At 46.4% G+C, this 19,670-nt stretch overlaps 1 protein-coding gene across 1 annotated transcript in view; it reads right to left on the bottom strand.

The window, feature by feature from the left end:
- Positions 1-12,091: 12,091 nt before the first annotated feature.
- The window catches only part of cdh16 (cadherin 16, KSP-cadherin), a 28,316-nt gene continuing 20,737 nt past the window's right edge, over positions 12,092-19,670 (bottom strand). Inside the window, exons 12-17 of the mRNA XM_036544205.1 lie at positions 19,041-19,282; positions 17,848-17,978; positions 16,300-16,539; positions 14,242-14,358; positions 12,572-12,688; positions 12,092-12,192 (exon numbers count right to left, since the gene is read on the bottom strand). Coding sequence (XP_036400098.1) covers positions 12,092-12,192; positions 12,572-12,688; positions 14,242-14,358; positions 16,300-16,539; positions 17,848-17,978; positions 19,041-19,282 — 948 coding nt within the window. The remainder of the gene's footprint in view (positions 12,193-12,571; positions 12,689-14,241; positions 14,359-16,299; positions 16,540-17,847; positions 17,979-19,040; positions 19,283-19,670) is intronic.

The following is a 19,670-nucleotide window of genomic DNA, read 5'->3' as shown; positions in this document are numbered from 1 at the left end:
GCCTGTGAACAGCCATGCAGAATAAAATAAGGCATCTAACCCTTTCGTACGTGACTTATTTTATGCTATGTAGAGCGTGTGTTATGTTACATAGTTTGTTATGTTTTCATTAGCGTTATTAAGCTTCTCATAGTTTTCATGAAAATTCATGTGGGGGAACATGTTTCCCAAATCCAGGCATTTCATGGAACACCTCCCCGAAGGCTGGCCAATTGGAGACACACCTGGTTGTCTAGGTGGGTCCTATTGAGGTGCCTGGACAATTTCAGCAGGACATGTGGGGCTATTCAAATTTTAATCCCCATGGGTTCATGTCGTACAACTAAAAATACAACTAAATAAAACCAAAAGGACGCCACTGGTCAAAACTGCAAACCGCACATGACAAATAGGCTGAACTCCAGCCAGCGTAGTGCAAAAATCCCCCAGAATTCCCCCCCTGATAGTAAGCAGAATCTGGCCTCTGTATTATTCCACCAGGCATTCTTCCATGCCCGGTCTGGAACTGGCTAAAGCGTCACAACAGTTATTTTCTGAGCAGCCTTTGCTCCCGAAATCCTCCCCCCCTCCCCGCCCCCCCATCGAGTTTCCAGGGAATGTGTTTGATAAGTAAGTGGGGGGTTATTTTGGAGTGTTTGTTCGCCAGCTCCACTAATGTGAGAGGAATACCTGCCAGCACTTGGTCATGTTATATCAAGAGCGACACCTCTGCTTTCAAAACAAAGCTGGCGGTTGGGAAAGTGTGGTTGGCAGCGTATCCATAGCAACGGGGAAGGTCAGACACCCATGTGTTTTGGAGCGGAGCACAGATTAAGGGGTGGCATGAAGGACTCGGATCTCCTGTGGGTGGGGGTGGGGGGGGGGGGGTTGTGATGGGGTGTGTGTGCAGGTTGCTCCACAGGTAGCTGTGCAGACACACACACTGAACTGTACAAAAGCAGGCTTGAAATTTTAACGTCGTTTGCTTGTCGGTTCACTGCGACCCATAAAATAAAGCACCCACCCAAGTGGAACCATTTGAACAGCAAGCTAGTATTCAGGGGGTCATGACATCACCATAAAAAATGTAATGCTGCCCATCTCACAGCTGTGGTGTGGGCATGGATCAGGTAAACAGCCATGAGGGACCGTTAAGCACCAGAAAGAGGCCACGGTGCAGTTGCATCAAAGACTCGATCAGCAGCGCAGCAGTGGTGACCCAGAAGAGGAGAAAAAAACAACATGAAGGAAATAACTTTGCAAAGAGCCGCACGCAGCACTGTATGTACAGTGTGCTTGGCTAAATATAGAGGCCGGTTGGAAAGAAAAGTGCGCAGGGGTGCTTTTTTTTCGCCGCAGTTCCCTGTAACTGGGGTACAGAGATCAGCCGTTTGGCGAATGGATCGCCTGAAGCACTCCGCGGCCGTGTGAGTGAGCGGGACATGCCGGCGTGCGGAGCTGGCACAGAGCCCACGGTGGGAGGGAGGTGCGGGTCTGTTTACCCGGGGTGAGGAAGATACGGGGGCCTGGGGGCCCACAGAGATGCAGCGGAGGCTGGGGGTGAGCCGTGGCTCTGTGGGGGGGCGGGACGTAACGGGGCTCAGGAGGGTGGGGGAGGGAGGGGGTGGGGGGTGGTCCGCTGAGGGTTTTGAGCTGCGGCAGCTGTCGCGGCCACCGGAGTAAGCCGTTAGTGCTGGCCTTTCCCCCGCCATCCTTCCAGGAAAGGAGCAGCCAGATAAAAGCCCTGATAGCCCCCTCGCAGTGGGAGGTAAAGCAGGAACACTTGTGTTCAAAATTAAAGAGATGCCGGCTATGGCCGTCGGTTCATTGGCAAGGGGTCATTTGGGGGTGGGGGGGGGGGGGGGGGGGGTGGGTAATGCATTTAAAACAGTGTTGATGTAAGGGGAACGTTGCAGTGTGGCCCAGGGGGACACGCATTTAGCATTTAAGATGTGGGCTGTGGAAATGGAAAATATGAGAGACCAGTCTTGGATTGATTACCAGCTTGTGGTCAAGACTTTGGATACAAGGAGCAGGCCTGAAAAAAAAATTCTCTTTCTTAATGCACAAAAAACTCTTTTTTTTTCTGGGGGGAGGTGATTCAGTGAACAAACAACAGAGATCAGCTGAATTCGCAGCACTTTGCTAAACATTAACCACACGTTTGACATCATCCATTCAAATTAATTACCTGAACTCAAACGAATCAAATAAATTCTCATTTTAATTTGATGTGGATCATTTCTGTGGAGGGCTAAGTACCTCTTTTTTGGGAATTTTCCTACTGCGAAGCTGTCAGGTCCATGTTGAACCCAGCCTGGGGCAAGTGTTATTCGCCAAATGCCTTTTTCCGTGAATATCACCCTTTTTGGAATGGTCACATGCTCATCGTGACATCCTCAGGCATAATGGAGCACTGAAGAGAGATGGATGCAATCCTATTCACTCGCACCAAAAGTCATTGGCTACCTTTCACACTACAAGTCCCATAGTGCATCACATTATAATGGGTGCCAAATGGAGGACCTACCCCACTAAACATCATCAAAGCAGCCCGCAGGCAAAAGATGAACTGCAGGGTTGCTGGGAGCATTAAGACAAGGACACCCTGATATGGCGACCCCACCACTATCCCCAGTGGGACTTTCCTTTTTGTGGATATACACTCCTGGTTGTGGCCAATAGCACGGCAATAGAGCTTTGGGGCTCAGTCTACCCTCAGGATGACCATCTTGGGACCACAGCCTAATGCATAACCTTGGCATATGTCTGCATATATGAATTCTTTACACACATACACACACTGTAAATTATTTTTTAGGGAGTGCAGCTTCTGCAAATGCATAATAATTAGTGGATTGGTAGTAACAGCCAAGCCATCGTTCTCCAAAAGAAGCACTTTATAGTGAGCTGCCCACACAGACGTAGCACATACACCCCTCTCATGCCGCGGCTGGGATGTGTGACCTTCCTCCGTCTCTCCACACGCCCGACAGACAGTGGGCGGCGGGGTACTGTGACTGGCTGAGCACGACACCGCCAGGGGCGTCACTCCCCTGTCTGCGGGGAGCGAACTCAGGCCTAGCGTGGGAGACTGTGCACAGCTGACTGAGAGCAGTGTGGGCTGATGGGAACGGCAGAAGCTTCTGTCGGATGCGCTGGAGCTCGGCCGTGGCGAACCGAGACTAAAATCCGAGTGGCTGATATTAAAAACAGTGTGAAAGGCAGTTGAGGTTGCTTGGCTGTAAAATCTGGTTAAGGAGTTCCTGTCTTGTTGCACTGATGTGTATGTGGCGCTGTTTCTAGATGCAGTGTTGGGGTGTTGTAGGTAGCTGAAGGCAGTGTGGGGTGCAGTGTGGGTTACTGATAAGATAGTGTGGGTTGCTGGCAATGGGTTGTGGTGTGGGTTGTTTGTGTTCACTGAAGGGAGTGTGGGGTGTAGTATGGGTTACTAATAGGTGCTGTGGGTTGCTGGTGTTGACTGAAGGCAGTGTGGGGTATTGTCAGAAACTGCAGGTAGGAGTTGGGTGTCCACACTGACAACAGATAGGAGCAGTGTGTCCATAGTGCAACAGGTAGGTGTAGTGTGTCTATAATACAACAGGTAGGAGTAGTGTGTCTATAATACAACAGGTAGGAGTAGTGTGTCTATAATACAACAGGTAGGTGTAGGATGTTTAGCAGTGACAGCATGTAGGAGTACTGTGTTTGGTAGAGACAGCAGGTAGGAGTAGTGTGTTTGGCAGTGACAGCAGGTAGGACTAGTGTGTTTGGCAGTGACAGAAGGTAGGAGCAGTGTGTTTAGCAGAAGGTAGGAGTAGTGTGTTTAGCAGAAGGTAGGAGTAGTGTGTTTAGCAGAAGGTAGGAGTACTGTGTTTGGCAGAGACAGTAGGTAGGAGCAGTGTGTTTAGCAGAGACAATAGGTAGTAGTAGTGTGTTTGGCAGTGACAGCAGGATGGAGGAGGGTGTTTTCAGCTCAGTTGCCTAAGGCTCTGCTGCTGTCTGAAGCCCCACACTCTGTTTCCCTACTGGACCGAAACGCGAAGCACTATCTGTTACTATAGGGACAGAGACTGGGATCACATCCTTGCAGAACTGCTGAGCAGCATTCAGTCATAGTGTTTCCGTTTTCACCACGAGCACATTCTGTATTGCCAGCAAATGAGCATCCATGTCTGCTGGTGCTTACCGATGTTCCTGAATCACTATATGTGTTTGTAAAGTTCAGAAAGTTAATGGTATTTTTTGTGCCAGTAGAGATGCTGGTTTATTTAAGAAAGGCTACATATAAAGCCCCACACAGAGGAAGAATGAATGGGAGTAAAATTCAAATAATTACCCATTCAATAAAACTCCTACTCAATCTGCTCTGATTGTTCTCCTTCCCCAGGGAAGTTCAACAGCCCTTCAGAAGCCCCCCCTGACAGTTCAGCGCGAGACGCGCGACTTAATTAAACTGTGGTGATTGGGATATTTCTCCAAGCTTTCTTGATTAACACCTTTTAGATGAGGTGTGAGTCATGCCGGTCTCTCCTGTCACGCAATTACGCTGCCGGCTTTAACACAAGGCCTATGGAAATCTCTGTAATTTCTGGCGGGATATCGTCCCATTCATGAGAGAGAAAAATGGCAATGGAAAGGCATTGTCGAGTGTCATTCGTCACGCTCTCTGCATCGAAAATGCACATATTTACATTATCAAACCGGCATCACAATACAACACTCATCACCCGGGTCCGTGAAATCAATTAACAAGCCTGGAAGTGGAAGCCTTTAAAAGGGAACTGTGGACACGGGGCTTGTAATACAGCTCTGTTATCCTTACGCCGACCGATAACGCGCTGATGCTCACTTCGGCCGCCGCCTTTGTATCACAGAGGCATTTTAACTCCAACGCTAGCCATCTGTTTTGCAAAGCACTGGGTCCCTATTCAAATGTAAACAGGCCTAATGCTATTAGCCCACCTTGGTAGCATTATCAAAGGACAGCCGCTGCTGAACGACTTAATGCAATAACAGAAAGGTCTATTCTATTAGCGGACACCTATTCATTTGAAAGGATAGTGCAGCAGCTGTTAGCCCTGGAGAGGAACGTGACTGGTTGTGCTTACCCTGGAAATAACTCAAATAATTAAATTTGACGAGTCCCAAGATACCCCCCCCCCCCCCCCCAATCCAAAATCACTGTGTGAGCATCAACTTCTGTATTATTTTATACCCGTCTGTGACGCACACATGAAAATGCTCAAATACACTTACTTAACTAGCAAAGCAAGGTGTTCTTTTCATAAGGCTTATAAAAATATCGACGTCTGATGCACAGAAAAGAGAAAAAAAAACACCACCATGAAAATAGCTCTGGCCATTAATAAATGTTCTTCAGAGCTGAAAGGCAGGAGGCAGGAACCTGCGTCCTGACGCTATTCAAGGCCTCTGTTGCTTGGAAAATAATGGCTGAAGTGGTTATAAAGTGAGCCTTTAACTGACTGCAGTGCTTACACAACCCGGGTAATTTCTGATGTCGCATGCATCACGCGGTAAAACATCATGCAAAAAGGAGAGGTCTAAAAATGACTTGAAAAGGGTACATCCTAAATGGCACCCGAACAGTAATATGGTAATAATGATAATAATAATACAGATATTTCTTTTAAATCACATTTCAGTTGAATCGGATTTCTCATAGACAAAATGTATGTCTGTGTCTGTGTTCCTGATGCTGGCAGTTGCGAGAACACTGCGCAAAAAGAGGACGCCGAGGGTTTTATACAACGATAAAGCAAAGTGTTTAGGTGCACATATGGTGTGCCGATAGACCTTCCACATGAGGGCCGTTTGTATAGTGTGTTCTTGGCACAGCTGGCTGTGCATATTATTCTGGATTCATTTTCAAATGCTCATTGGCTCACCTTGATTCCAAGCTTCAATGACATGCATAAGTGAAATGAAAATTATGAAGTGCACTATGGATCATTGTGGTGTAACAATAAGGTACATAATGTGTGCTACTCGTCAATGAATAATTCCTCTCTGTGTAACGGTTCCCTTTCTGTTCCGTCTGTTTCTACCTTTTTAGAAACCTTCACCATCATGGGCATGAGTGTGGTTGCATAAATTGCATGTTGTGTATTTAAGTGGGGGTTACTATACACCGTGTGTCTGTAGGCATATGATTGTACACATGTATTGACCTCCATCCTCGCCTCAAAATGAAATCGGCACTTGAAGTTGTTTCGTGTTTTTATTCTGCTTCATTGTGTGGAGTTAAGAGAACAGCTTGCGATGTTGTGCAGGTTCATTAGGGTGAAATCATTCTTTAGGCCCCATTATGCAAGCTCTGGAGTGCTTGGAAGCTGTGAAGCTGCACGTAGACTCACTTCATCTGGCACAGGAGCAGACTACCGTGAGTGCTTTGCGCTGGAAGAGGGCAGAGACGTTCCTCTGTAGTTCTGAGAGGCAGCCGTCGTAAACAGTAGATTAGCGCCTTTCGCAACAGCCAAAACGGTTAGTGGAACATTGTCGGCTCTCCGCTCAAAACAAGACTGCAGCCGCCTGCTGGGAACAGAGGGGATCTGAGCACGTCCTTCTGGGAAGGTTGTGACGTCATCAGAACCCGACGCCAGCTGGGCCTGACGGGGGCGTGTCAGCCGCCACATCAGCCAGGGCGAACAGCTGTGCGGTGGGAATAAAACCTGATCTTACACAGCTAATACACACACAGCTACGTCTGAATGGATCCAAAAATATTCAGCTGGAAATATCCCCCTTTCCATATTGCTAATTTTACATGACCGACATCTCTATTTGAAATCATTGCTGTTATTACTGTTACATACCTGTAAAGAATCCCATATGCCCTTCATTAATCTTCTAGCCATTATTCTCCTCTTTATGTAGCGCATGTTTTAGTGACAGACAATGATATACTGTTTATGACCCAGTTTTTTTTTTTTTTTTTTTTTAAGAAGGGGGACGGACATAGTCCTTCAATACAATTAGGAACATTTTCACCTTCCGTAATTAAAGATTGCTCGGCTCTGAGAGCTCGTCAGTAATCACAGGCATTATCACCAGGCCAGACTGGGTGCTAAATATAGAGCCCACACGGAGCCGCAGAGCGTGGGGTTTGTTTGCAGTCAGCCTGCACGTATTTACAGGGTGGGCAGCACGTTTGAGCAGAGATAGCTGCTTCCAGAGAGCGCTGCTGGGGCCACAGTAGCCTTGAGTCACCTTACTTAGTTCTCTGGAAAACGAGTTTACGAATGATTGTATGAGTTACGACCCTCTTTTTCTGGAAGTCTACTCTGGTGACGGAAACAGACTGCAGCTCAGAGTCACGTCCGCCGTCCTGCCTCGCCTGAGATCCTCTGTCCCCCTCTCTGTCTGGTGACTTATGCCCTTTACCTGTGTGGCCCGTGAATCCCCATCCCTCTACCTGAGTCTCACCTGACCTGTCTCTCTGACCGAGATCGACAGACCACCTGCCGCAACCGCGTCTTATGTCCTCCTCCTCCAAAGTGCTAAAGTGTGCCACCAGTGTGTGTTTAAACTGTTTCACTTACTGTTTCATCTAGAGGTTTCTGTCTACTGCCTACCTGCCCCGACTGTGTGCATATCTGGGTCTGAACTGGGTCTGTCTACCTACTTGCCTGATTCCAGTCTGCCCGTCTGTCGGCCAATCTCTAAAGTTTGCTTGTGTATCTGGGTCTCATCTGTTTCTGCCTGTCTAACTGCCTGACCTATTTCTGTCCGTCCACATCACCTGAATCTGTCGGCAAATCTCACCGTCCCCTGGGGACTGTCTGTCTGTCTGTCTGTTTGTCTGTCTTAACTGCTATCCCGTCTGCCTTGAACTTTCCAGTTCTGATGAAACTGCAGACTGAGTCTGCGCCTGGCATATAAAAGAGATGCTTCTGATGTCTTCTTTTTAAATAAGATTTTTTTAATTCAGAAAACTGGCTAAACAAGTTAGCGTTGCTCCAGAATTGCATGGGTCACAAAATCCCCCGCAAAGTTTCATACATGAGTGATTCTTTTCAGTCAATTTCCTCACAAATAGGCCTGGCTTGTGCTCACTTCCTGTGGAAAAAAAAAATTATCTGCCCACTGATTCCAGCTGCACCTGGCTTTCAACATTAGCCATCACACAGTTATGCTCCATAACTAAGCTTAGCATAAGTAGACGGAATAAAAATACATTAAACACAGGCTTTTATTTATCACACGTTTAAGGACCTTGACCTTGTGACTGGTGCATGATGGGTCCATCCAACCAAATGCTGGGTTTAATTTTCACAAATGCATTACACAGAACTGAAATTAAGTTCCAGTTCCCAATTAGATTTGTTAAATGATAAAAGAGAGACAAATCACTGGCAACAGTAAAGAGAGCAACCTTTAGTCCTCCTGAAAGCAAGAAGAAGTGTCTTCCTTCCTTAGTGACATCACATTTTACTTGTCCACGGTCTGGGCCCAATGAAGAGTGAGCTTATCCTAAGCGTCTGTGTGTATGTGTTAATGCAGGTGTCATGTGTAGCCCTTTGCTGGGGCAGGAATTGCAGGAGAGTGCACATAGGAGTGGGCGTTATACAAATTTACAAAAACCAGACAAGCCTAATTTTTCCTGCCTCTGTCTATCCGACACTTCCTGTGTTGAAGTGGGCCCTCTCCGGCCTCCTCTGGGTAATTTTTCTGCAAAAGCGGCGAGCGCTCGATGCAAAAGCTAAGAAATGTACAGACTGTCATTTTGGCATCGTGGCTTCTTGTGCTCGGGGTGGCGAGGGGATTTAAGTCGGAGCCCAAATTGGATTTCACGCTTGTCCCTCCGAAACCTGAGAGAGAGAGACAGAGAGAGAGAGAGGGAGAGATAGGAGCGCCTGATATGAAGAGATTAAGTATGCATCAGATCGCGGCAATTACAGGTTTCCTGGTAGAAGGAGGCTTCTCCAATTTTCCCTTCTAACCTTCACTTGACATTTGCAATCTTGTCTGCCGTAAACAGGCAGCGGCAAAGGCGGGATGCAAAGGGGGGAGGGGGACCAGGTAGCCAAAGCCTATTAAATTAATCAAGGCAGCAAATTGACAGACCCTTTCAGGGTGAGGTTAGACGTGTTTATAAATAGGGTCTAGGTGAATTTCTGATAAATTGAATTCCTTGTTTCGGCCGGCTGGGACGCGGCTGGCTCTCTGTCTTCCTGTTCAGGGGGTCTCCCTGTGTGGCTTATTCCCTCTCAGCTCCTCTACCCTTCCGCCTGGGGCAGCAGAGCTGACCTGTGCAGCTATTCTAGGGAGCAGAGCTTATAGGCAGAGGGTCACAGCCTTGAGCCAGGTACTCAGCTTGAATTTAATATTTAGAATCTTTAGAATCTTTTGGATTCTGTAATCTAGTCACAATGGTGTACAGTAGCATGTACTGTATACTTGGCTTTCCTTTGTTTCTAGGCTGTCTAGTCAGGTTGCACTACTTAACACGTGGTAGGGCTTGAACAGTGTTATGTTAACATTCACTGGTCTGGGAGTGCTGGCATGACACTGTTGCTCATTTAAATTGAATGGATATAATTATGTTCTGTTGTGCTGGAAGTCTCTCTGGATAAGACTGTCTGCTGAACGCATGTAATGTATTGTAATGAACTGCTCCTTTAAATGTCCATAAGTACATTCCTGGATAATGATGTCTGCCGAGCAAAAAAAAAAAAACTGTCTGCAACAGCATTAGACTTTCCACTAGAAATTCCAAGCCTTATGCAAAAGCCTCTGCATATTCTTCAACATGGCCTACAAGAAAATGCCTCCTTAATGTTATGCTGTTAATGGTAATAAAATATGCCTTGTCCAAAAAATGTATTTTGTTTGAATGGACAATCTTACACCTTGGTGCTTAATGAGACAAATAGCTGAATTTGAGAAGTTCAATAAAAAACATTAAATTACAGATAACAAAGCGGGGACCATGGGATTAATCTGTGCATAAATATCCATTTATACTAAGTTGGTTTAAAAATACCCTAAAATACCCTCCGACAGGTGGAGAACAAATGATGTGCTGTTGTATCGTTCTCTCTTTGCCTCTAATTCGTTAATGAAATCTAAATCTGCATGTGCATATACGGAAGTTTCCTTCACAAGTTGTCAGTCTACGTAATTCAAATTAAAAACAGACATTGACAGATAATTGTGGTTGGCTAAAATTAGGCAATGCAGACTCAAAATGAAGCTCGGGTAGGTGTAGGTGTGTGTGTGTGGGGGGGGGGGGGGGGGGGGGCGGATTGTTTTATTTTTTACCACAATCCCAGTGACCCAGGAACTGAAACAAGTCAATAGATCTCTCCATTGAGCACAGAGAGGCCATGTGCGGTGGATGGGTTCTGATTTCCCCTGTGAAGGGAGTTAAAATGGCCCACGTCTGGCCCTGTAGCCAGCTGAGCCATATGAACTGCAGAGACATGAAACAAGGACAAATCTACTAAATATAGAGCCGCGATCCCTCCCAACAGCTCAGAGCCCTGACCCTGGTGAGGTCCTCCCGGGCTCCTCAGCTGGGGTTTTCCTGCTGAGTTAGTTTGGAACATTTTCCATCTCGCACGACATGACGTGAGGTATAAATATTCCAGTAGCTCCGCATGTGTGTGTCTGTTCGGTATCAAGAGTGCGCCTATTTTCAGGCGTGCTGTGTCAACTCGTTAGGAAAACAAGACTTTTTGTTGCGCTCTGTGATGTATGCCCTGCTTCAAAGCGTGTTGCCCCTTCTCCTTACTTGGAGGGCCGGGCTGAAGCAGGCGGCGTGTTATCTTTGGACAAGGCTGATCCTATTTTCATCACCGCATAGTGCTGTGATACATTTGAATGGCCGAGAGGACCTTTGATGTGACTTTCCTGTTTTGATATGAGGTTAATTACCTAATCCAAGGAGATTAAATCATCCATCTGCTAGCCTGTGCGGGGAGGCCGCATAAAATGGGCTGTCAAACCATTGTCCGAACTCTCAGATAGAGCTGACGGATGATTAGGATGGACCGCTTGCCCTACTGAGCAACCAACCAATGCTTAGATAAACAAACAGAAAAACCACGTGGGTAAATATGATAATGTACACCTGGAGGTAAATGTCTATTTTTAGCCGGGTGCTGCCAGGAATCATTCAGTGGAAATCAAACAGCAGATCTATTTACGGCAACCCTCATGTTTAAATATAGTGCATTTGTTGAGATTTCATGGCACCCAATAAACAAGTGGGTATTACTGAATGTGATTTGGGCTGGACTGGATAATCCTCGTTGTGCTGTAGGATGTAAAATTATTTTAATCTCAGGTGGTTGTCCTCGTAGATAAAATGATTACAGTAATCTTTAAATTCGAAAGGTTTAAACATTGTGATTGCTTTGGAGCAAATTACAGTTGACCTTGAATAAGGTGAAGTCCCCATCATCTGGAAGAAAAACAAGAATCGTTCCCCTTTTCCACTTAATTTATTACAATGTGATAGAATACAACACCCCTGTTTCTTACAGACACGGGTGTGGAAGGAGAGCATAACAAGAAACAAAAGATAATCCTTATTGTTCAATAAAATAAGAAGCAGTCATCGCAAGACATTATCACTACATTCAAGGCATTACTACTTCATTCAGATATTTAGTTGATGTAAATGTACAGTACAGTCTTCATTCCTGTGTGTGTTACTGTGTGCACTGTTGTGGAAACAATTAAACATAAGGTTGGAGGCAACAGAAAACTGATCAATTCCAAATCAGGAATTTGGATCACAAAATGAACCATTTCACACGGAACCCCCTTTTATCAAATCCCCAAACATACATTCTCATGTTTTCAGTTTCTCAGAGACATGTACACAATGGCATTCCAGGTGAATGCATGAGACTTTAATACACAGTGCAGCTAAAGCACAACCATGATCTGTGGGTTTTCAGGTTAAAACTCAGAGAAAGAAGACATGCATTACTTTCCTTACATTTAATTATGCATACAGACCCTTATTAACTGTCCAATGGGACCCAAAACAGCTATGGTCTGTGAATAGTTTTCAGTAAATATATATACAAACTCAAGGTGGAATCCCAGCTCGCAACTTGCAGAGGAAGTCTTGCGAAGATTACACCGCAGCTTTCAAAGGTACCCTCTCCTGGTTGTTCTTACTTTTCGGTTTGGGATTTTGGTAAGACAGCCTCACAAACACGACTGTCAGAATAACCCCTGCAAAATAAGAGAAATTCGGCCTTTCACAGCACACCACAGAAAGAACTAAGCTGTCACATTTCAGTATAAAGGGACCCCCATGACTACAATGTACTGGTGAAGATGTATTTGTGTTATTTTTTACCCGTGGCAAAGACACAGGAGCCCATAGTCAGACAGACACACAGCCAGTCAATGGCGTACTGCTGACACATCCTTACAAAAACACGGAGGTGCTATTCATCTGGGGTTGATCTACTGCAACAGTGCCCACATTGTCCTCCGTATCACCCCGAACCACCTGTTTCTGGAGGAGCGGACCCCCCCCTGTTAATCACTGGCACCTGAAGTGACCCGCTGCCTGGAGTGATACAGCCAGGCCTGGCCCGGCTCTTACCTATGACCCCCAGGGTTCCCAGCAGGATGCCGAGGGTGGACTGCACGGTGGGCATCCCCTGAAGCTGCTTGGCTGCCATCCTGCAGTTCCCCCTCACGTTGCACTGGCACACAGTCACTGAAGTTACACACACACACACACACACACACACACAGACACAAAGAGACTTCATGTACTTTGACATTACAGTATCAATGAGCCTGCACCCTTGCACATCATTAATTTTTGATGAGCGAAGTGCTTCGCCTGCGGTCAGTATGCCAGTGCAGTGTGCACTGTTGCGCATGCAGTTAGAGTAAACCTTGTGCGCTTGGCTCGTGTAGAAAGGAACAGTTATGAGCGTCTGGGGCCAACCTGCGCTGACCACTGAATGTGTAGCTCAACACCAGCCAGGCTGGGTTGATGGGGAGGGCGACTGGGTTTTGCACTCTGAAGCAACAGAACCAACACGTCTGTACAGAGGGCAGGCAGGAGCAGAGCAATAGAGTCTGTTAATTATTTTGAAATCTATTTTATCAAGATTCTTTCGATATTTGGCCTTGACTTTGACTCACAGCTGAACACTTTCTAGTGTCACTTTTTAAGGCAAATACAATTATCTTTAATTTAATAATCTTTAACTTCTTTCCTGCATGTATAAGGCTGAAGTTTGAATTCCTGTTGCTCAACGAGCAGGTGGCTGAATTCCAATTTCCCGACAGGCTAGTGACCGGTAGCGCTTAGCACCAGACTGAAAACGTGAATCATCTCACCATTTGTGACTCAGTGCCCGAAGAGCTGATGGAGCTGGTCAGGAGTCATCTGTCACACAAATGTGTGGCTTATGTTTCAGATATATCACCCACGGTATGTACGGTACACTCTGCAGGGTTTCTTGATTCCTTGATCGACAGAGTGTGCGCCAGTACCAAAACTGAACGTAAGTTTCCATTATAGTCCTCAAGGCAGTGTGGCAGACACAGAATAAGCAGGCAGAGAGATGGAGTGACAGTTAACCTGTCTATTGATAAAGCACGCAGTGTACATTTTAAATTGGATGGACCATGCAACATAAACAGAATAATTTAAACTAACCTGACGTCTCACTGACACTGATATCTCACCGGTACCAACATTTCACTGTTAGCGTCATTTCACTGGTAGCGGCATCTCACTGGTAGCAAAATCTCAGTGACACTGACATCTCACTGATGCTCACATCTCTTTTTTTGCCATATAATTAGATTCACTCTGTAAGTTGCTCTGGATAAGATTGCCTGCTAAATGACAGTAATGTAATGATGCAATAATGTAATGTGGGCAGCAGTATGTGGCATAGTGGTAAGGAGTAGGGCTTGTAACTGAAAGGATGCTGGACCAGTTCCCCACTGGAGCACTGCCACTGTATTCTTGGGCAAGGTACTTAACCCACAATTGCCTCAGTAAACATCCAGCTGTTTAAATGGACATATGTAACATGTAAATGTAAACATGTAAAACTTGTAACCTGTGTAAGTTGCTCTGAATAACAGCATCTGCTAAATGACAATCATGTAATGTAATGTAATGCATTCTCACTGATACAAACATCTCAGAGAATCACGTCAGCCCGTGATGCACGGCGGTCTGTGAGTGACAGTTTGTCTAAAGGCTTGAAGGACACATCTGTGGAAACAGGTGTAGCTTCTCACCTGGCAGGTTGATGAAGGTACTCCTGGGAGGAGAGCTGCTGTCTGAGATGGTGAAGGGGACAGTGTAGACCTCAGGGGCCAAGTACGGAGTGTTCAGGGAAAGGTTGGTGTGGGTGTCTGTGGAAACAAAAGCCGTTGTTTATCAATGAAGTCAGACACAGCGGAACAACATTCACTTAAATGGTTTTATAAAACAAATGATGTGATACCTGGTGCTCACTGCAAGATGAAGAAAGAGGACACTGATTCAAGGCGTTTGCGATACACCGTTCAGCAGCAGACTCATAAATATGCATTTTATAAAGTACGATTAAAGAGGTCAGTAGCACAGAATGAGGGTTTCATAAAAGGCCAATTTACGCAACCAGAAGTCCTTGGATTACCATGTCCTTGATGCCTTGCCTGACTTCTCTCAACAAAAGAGGGAAAAAAGGCTGCTGTGGATTGATGTGTCATCATTGGCTGGGAGATATGAATGAGAGTTTTACAAAATCATGCAGTGGACGCACAGGACCTGAAAGAAGACAAGGCAAAGCGAGGATGGGCTGTTTCCAGACCCACTGTTTCACGGCTGGAGTTTTAGGGGGCGCACAGCATGATCGACCGGCACACGGTACTCTCCTTTCCACCACAGAGGAAGATTCGAAGTCACACACAGAGTTTGGGTGCAAGTGTTCCTGTAGTTCACGGTACAGCCCCAGGGACGTGTTCTCTAAGGGGGAGAACATTGTGCGGTAGATTTGCAGAGTGCAGGCAGTGACAAAACTGATTTGAGTTTGCGTCACACTTTTGTGTCGCTTTGAGCCGTCTAGGTGTGTGTGTGTGTGTGTGTGACAGGAAAGGGGGGGCATTAAAAAATGTCTGTGCTCTGTTAAAAAGGGACCACATGATGTCTTCTTCAAGTGTGCAATTTAACAACCAGTAACCCCCCCCCCCTCCCCGACTTCACACACACACACCTCACCCCCCCCGGAGTGGTGCTGCTGAGATCCCCCATTTGAGCCTTTCAGCTGGAGGGCTCCAGCTGCGAATTCGTTCACATTAAAGGAAAAATTACAACGCCTTGGGCTTTGACGGGCGGGAAGCCTCCTCTTCCACAATTATCTTCTGACGAAAGAGGGGGAAGGAACCCACAGAGCAAATCGATATAAGGACTCCGTCACCACGGCTAAGTCAACTCGTTTGATGGTATCGGCTTGACATATTACCAGCACTTACAGTGACAGGAAGCGGGCTATTATCCTCATTATAAGCATTATTTCCAGGCCAGACAGTTTTGAAAGGGGTGTGGGTGGGGGGAGGGGCAGCGCTGAGAAAATGGGAGTAATTTCACCCCCCACCCTCACCCCCCCAACAGTCTTTTCCATGCATTTCAGATTAATGCTTTCACCGCAAGTGTGAATCTAAAGGTGGCCTCTAACGCGCGACGCAGCCGGCTAACGAGATCGTTACTGCCGTCAGCGATGTGTTGTTTCCATTTTTGTCTGTGACGTCGGTATCAGGCAGTGCTTCGGTAACCTGGCGTGTCAGCCCTTACGTCACCGTTCCCTTTCTGAACAGAATGAGTCGCTCAGCGTGAACACCTCATTTCAGCGGTCCAGCCAATCACACAGGTAGATGACACAAACCACATGGAGAAAAATCATTTCCTCAGCAGCAAATATCTCTCATTAGGAGACAATCCATAGTAACGTAATGTTGTGTGTGATTCATGCAGTTTAAGTGTTCTTCTTTTATAAAAAGCTCATTTTACCCAATTCCCGCTTCCCGCAGATAGCCTTGTTCTTCTTATGTCAATACCCCCACCCCCCAAAGTTTTTATTCTGAGGATAAAAATTTATGCTGGAGAAAATTTGTAACTGTTGTAGAGAGCGAACACTCACATGGAATTATTCTTTGGCATTCTTATTTTATGACAATTATAATTTTTTTTAAATAATATTTTATAATAATGATATTTATGCAATCGCAGTCCAAATTATTTTCCCCTGAGAAAACCCTGATAGAACCCAGTCTACAAGCCCCCCCCCAGGATATTGCCATGGTAACCTGACGCACCGTTGATGGGCGTTAGCTTCCAGTTGCGGCGCACATTGGGATCGCTCCGGAGGGAGAAGTTGAGCCTTCCGCCGTGCTGGGGGCCGTCGCTGTCCCGGGACGCCAGCACCACGGCCTGATCCTCCCAGCGTGGGGTGCACAGGTACTTCCAGGAGTAGTCCCCCACCAGGACGGGACTGTTGTCGTTCACATCCAGGATGTGCACGGTCACCAGGGCCGAGACAGACAAGGAGGAGTTCTCTGGGCGCAATGATACCAGAACGTACATTATAAGATGTTAAGATTACCCGTTTGAAACATTAGCTGCTTAATGTGAAGGTTTTGGAGAAGTGCTGCAAAACAGTATGGCATCTTCCTTGTAAGAACTGATCATAAAGACATCAGTCCAGCAATCCTTTTTGAAAGTACATTATTGTCATTTAATAGACACTCCTATTCAGACCAACGTACAGTTTTATCCATTGTGAACAGCTGGATCTTTGCTGAGGCAATTCTGGGTTAAGTACCTTGCCAAAGGGTATAGCAGCAGTGCCCCAGTGGGGAATTGAACCAGTAACCTTTTGGATATAAGTCCTGCTCCTTACCACTATGCTACACTGGAGCCACCTTCTCACACACCCATGTAGGCCTATGTGAAATAGTTAACAGACCATCGGGAGACTACTGGGTTTCTTATATAGCAACTATGGCAGAATGAAGACAAACACAAGTCACAAGACTTGGGTTCTTTTTATAATTTATTTTTCCTATCTAATCCCAGTTGTGTCCTATTTATGAGGAGGAAAACACATTAAATTAGCCCTAGGTTGAGCAATAGCCAGAGGATGCATTAAAAAGCCATCTGCAATGGCCTTTCCAGTGCTCCCAAATTTCCAACTTCCGCCTGACTTTGAGAAGAAGCTCAGCAATGATCGCGTCATAACCAGCGTGTTCTCTGAACCGTTTAATAGATCTTTAAAAAACATCTCTAAATTTATACACTGCAATCAGACTCAGTAAAGCATCTCTTATCTTAATAAGCCACACTCTGCTGCCCCTAGATATGTATATATTGCACGGCTCTCGCTCTATCTTTCTCCCTGTCCCCCTAACTCTGTCTGCCTCTCTCTACCTGACTCCTCTCTTTAGGTGAAGGTCGCCCTCATAGGCCAATACCTGAGTTCCACTGCCAGTGCTATGAGTCACAAGGTCACCACCTTCTGCCGGTAATGACCTGTGCCGTGATTGGATTTCTCAGCAGATGTTGAGTGCCACTGATGACGATCGGTTCTCGTGAGTTTCTTCCCATGCAAAAAACCTTACACAGGCTTTGCAGGCCACAAAACGCAGGGACATCAAGCCTGTTGTGTAATTTAAATAATTGTTCCAGGGCACAGCTCTTAGAGAGCAGTCAAGCTATTTCTGCACTCCTCCAGAACCAAGTCCCAGAGCCCTGCTGATAAGGGCTGTCGCTCTGAAGACCACAGAGAATATAACACTGGAACAGCTGCAGCCACACTGCACACAGGCCGGAGTAAAGCAGTTTCTGTCCTCCAGCAGTAGCCTTACTTCCATCCACAGCGATGACCTCCATGGTGTACGTGCTGTTTTCCTCTCTGTCCAGAGCCTGCACCGTCCTCAGCTCTCCAGAGTCCTTGTCAATGGAGAAATGTTTCTTGGTATCTCCTCTGAGAGAGTACCTGAAGGGAGATGGTAGTGTTGAGACAGTGCCTATACGATGTCTGAGAAACATGGAAAAAATTAAATAACCAGATAGTTTTCTTTATCTGTCAGAGCATTTATTGAAATGCTTAGTTATTTTTATTGGCATATTAGACACCCTTACCCATGGGGAATTGCTGAACTTACAATATTCACATGCCATGAATTCATCAGGACATGTTGGGAGAAATTAAAGTTGAGTACCTTGGTCAATGGGAGCAGTGTCCTAAGTGTGAATCAAACCTGCAACCCTCTATTAGGGGGCACAGCTCCAAAACCGCTACTCCTCTGCGCCACCCGCCTTACGCCGTGCACCATGACGCGTTATCGCAGACACGGCTGACAGCATGGAAAACACTGCCGTGCGCGTGTGCCGTCACCCAGGCTGGCTTCGCCAAGCACGGCGGTCTACGCTGAACGCAACGTGACTCGCGGCAATCAGCCCGCTAATAACGGAAGAGCCGCGTCTCCCCGTTCCTGCGTCAGCCGCCGCGTTAAATGAGGCAAAGATGCTGCTAATGCTCCACAAAGAGGCCGGGGAGAGAGCCTCCATCTCCTCGAGAGGAGCGACACGCTCTCTGCCAGTACGTTCTCCTGAGTGATCGCACCCAGCAAATACCCCCTCGTCAGCAAAACCAGGCACTGAGTGTTTAAGATAACTGTACAGCTCCGCTTGCTGCCGCCTCATTTCATCTCAGAGATTTTGAGTCTAGGATGAAATTGATAAAGTTCTGAATGGAGTTTGAGCAATTAGGAAAAAAGACTTCATTGGAACAAGTTACCTGAAAGCTTGGTGTCCTTACAAAATGTACTGAGTGACTGACATCTGGACAGTCACAAAAACAACTTTTGATGTCTTTACTGTAACTATGGGTGATAGGGGACACTCCATTGTGTGGAGAGAGACAGAAGACTACATTTCCCAGTATCAGTAGCAGAGAGAGAGAGAGAGAGACAGACAGATGATTTCCCAGATTTCCCAGTGTTCCTATGAGAGATGGAAGGGACTACAGTTCCCAGCATGCCCAGTGTGAGCTCACCTGATGGGGTGGGAGTCAGGGTCAGAGGCACGGATCGTGGCTATGACCCGTCCTGGCTCCTCCCCTTCTCTCACAGTCACCTCATAGTGGCTCTCAGGCAAACTGGGCCCCTCGTTGACGTCGTCAATGACGATGGACACCGTTGCTGTGGACGCCGGGCCGTACTCCCCGTGGACCAGGGCCTCGGGATTCCGAGCACTGAGGACGAGGGCGTACTCGCGTACACGCTCATAGTCCAGCACCTGCACACAGACAACGCCGGTTATAGAGCGCCACGCACTGTGAGCGCAACGATTAGCCATTTTGTTCCACTGAGGGAGTAGAGAGGGCCTGTCTTTTCAAAGCAGTCAGTGAATCCTGACAAACTCCACACCATTCAGTGGTTTAGTTTAGTTTATTTGGCAGCAACCATTTACAACACAGTTGCACCAGGTTTAGCCATGTAGCTAACTTGCATCAGCATTCCCTTGTCAGGAAATTCACATTAAAAAAATGAATACACACATAAGAAGAGGGAAGAATAACATAGCAACTTATAATAAAACATTCAAAACAGAACATGGGAAACGTTCAAACAAAACAAGGATGGAAGGAAAAAATACAACAAAATTACATCACAGTAAGGCGACT

Source organism: Megalops cyprinoides, chromosome 13 (genome assembly GCF_013368585.1).
Source record: "Megalops cyprinoides isolate fMegCyp1 chromosome 13, fMegCyp1.pri, whole genome shotgun sequence".
Classification (NCBI taxonomy): Eukaryota; Metazoa; Chordata; class Actinopteri; order Elopiformes; family Megalopidae; genus Megalops; species Megalops cyprinoides.
Note: the sequence above shows the minus strand (reverse complement) of the source record. Positions and strands in the feature narration are given on the sequence as shown.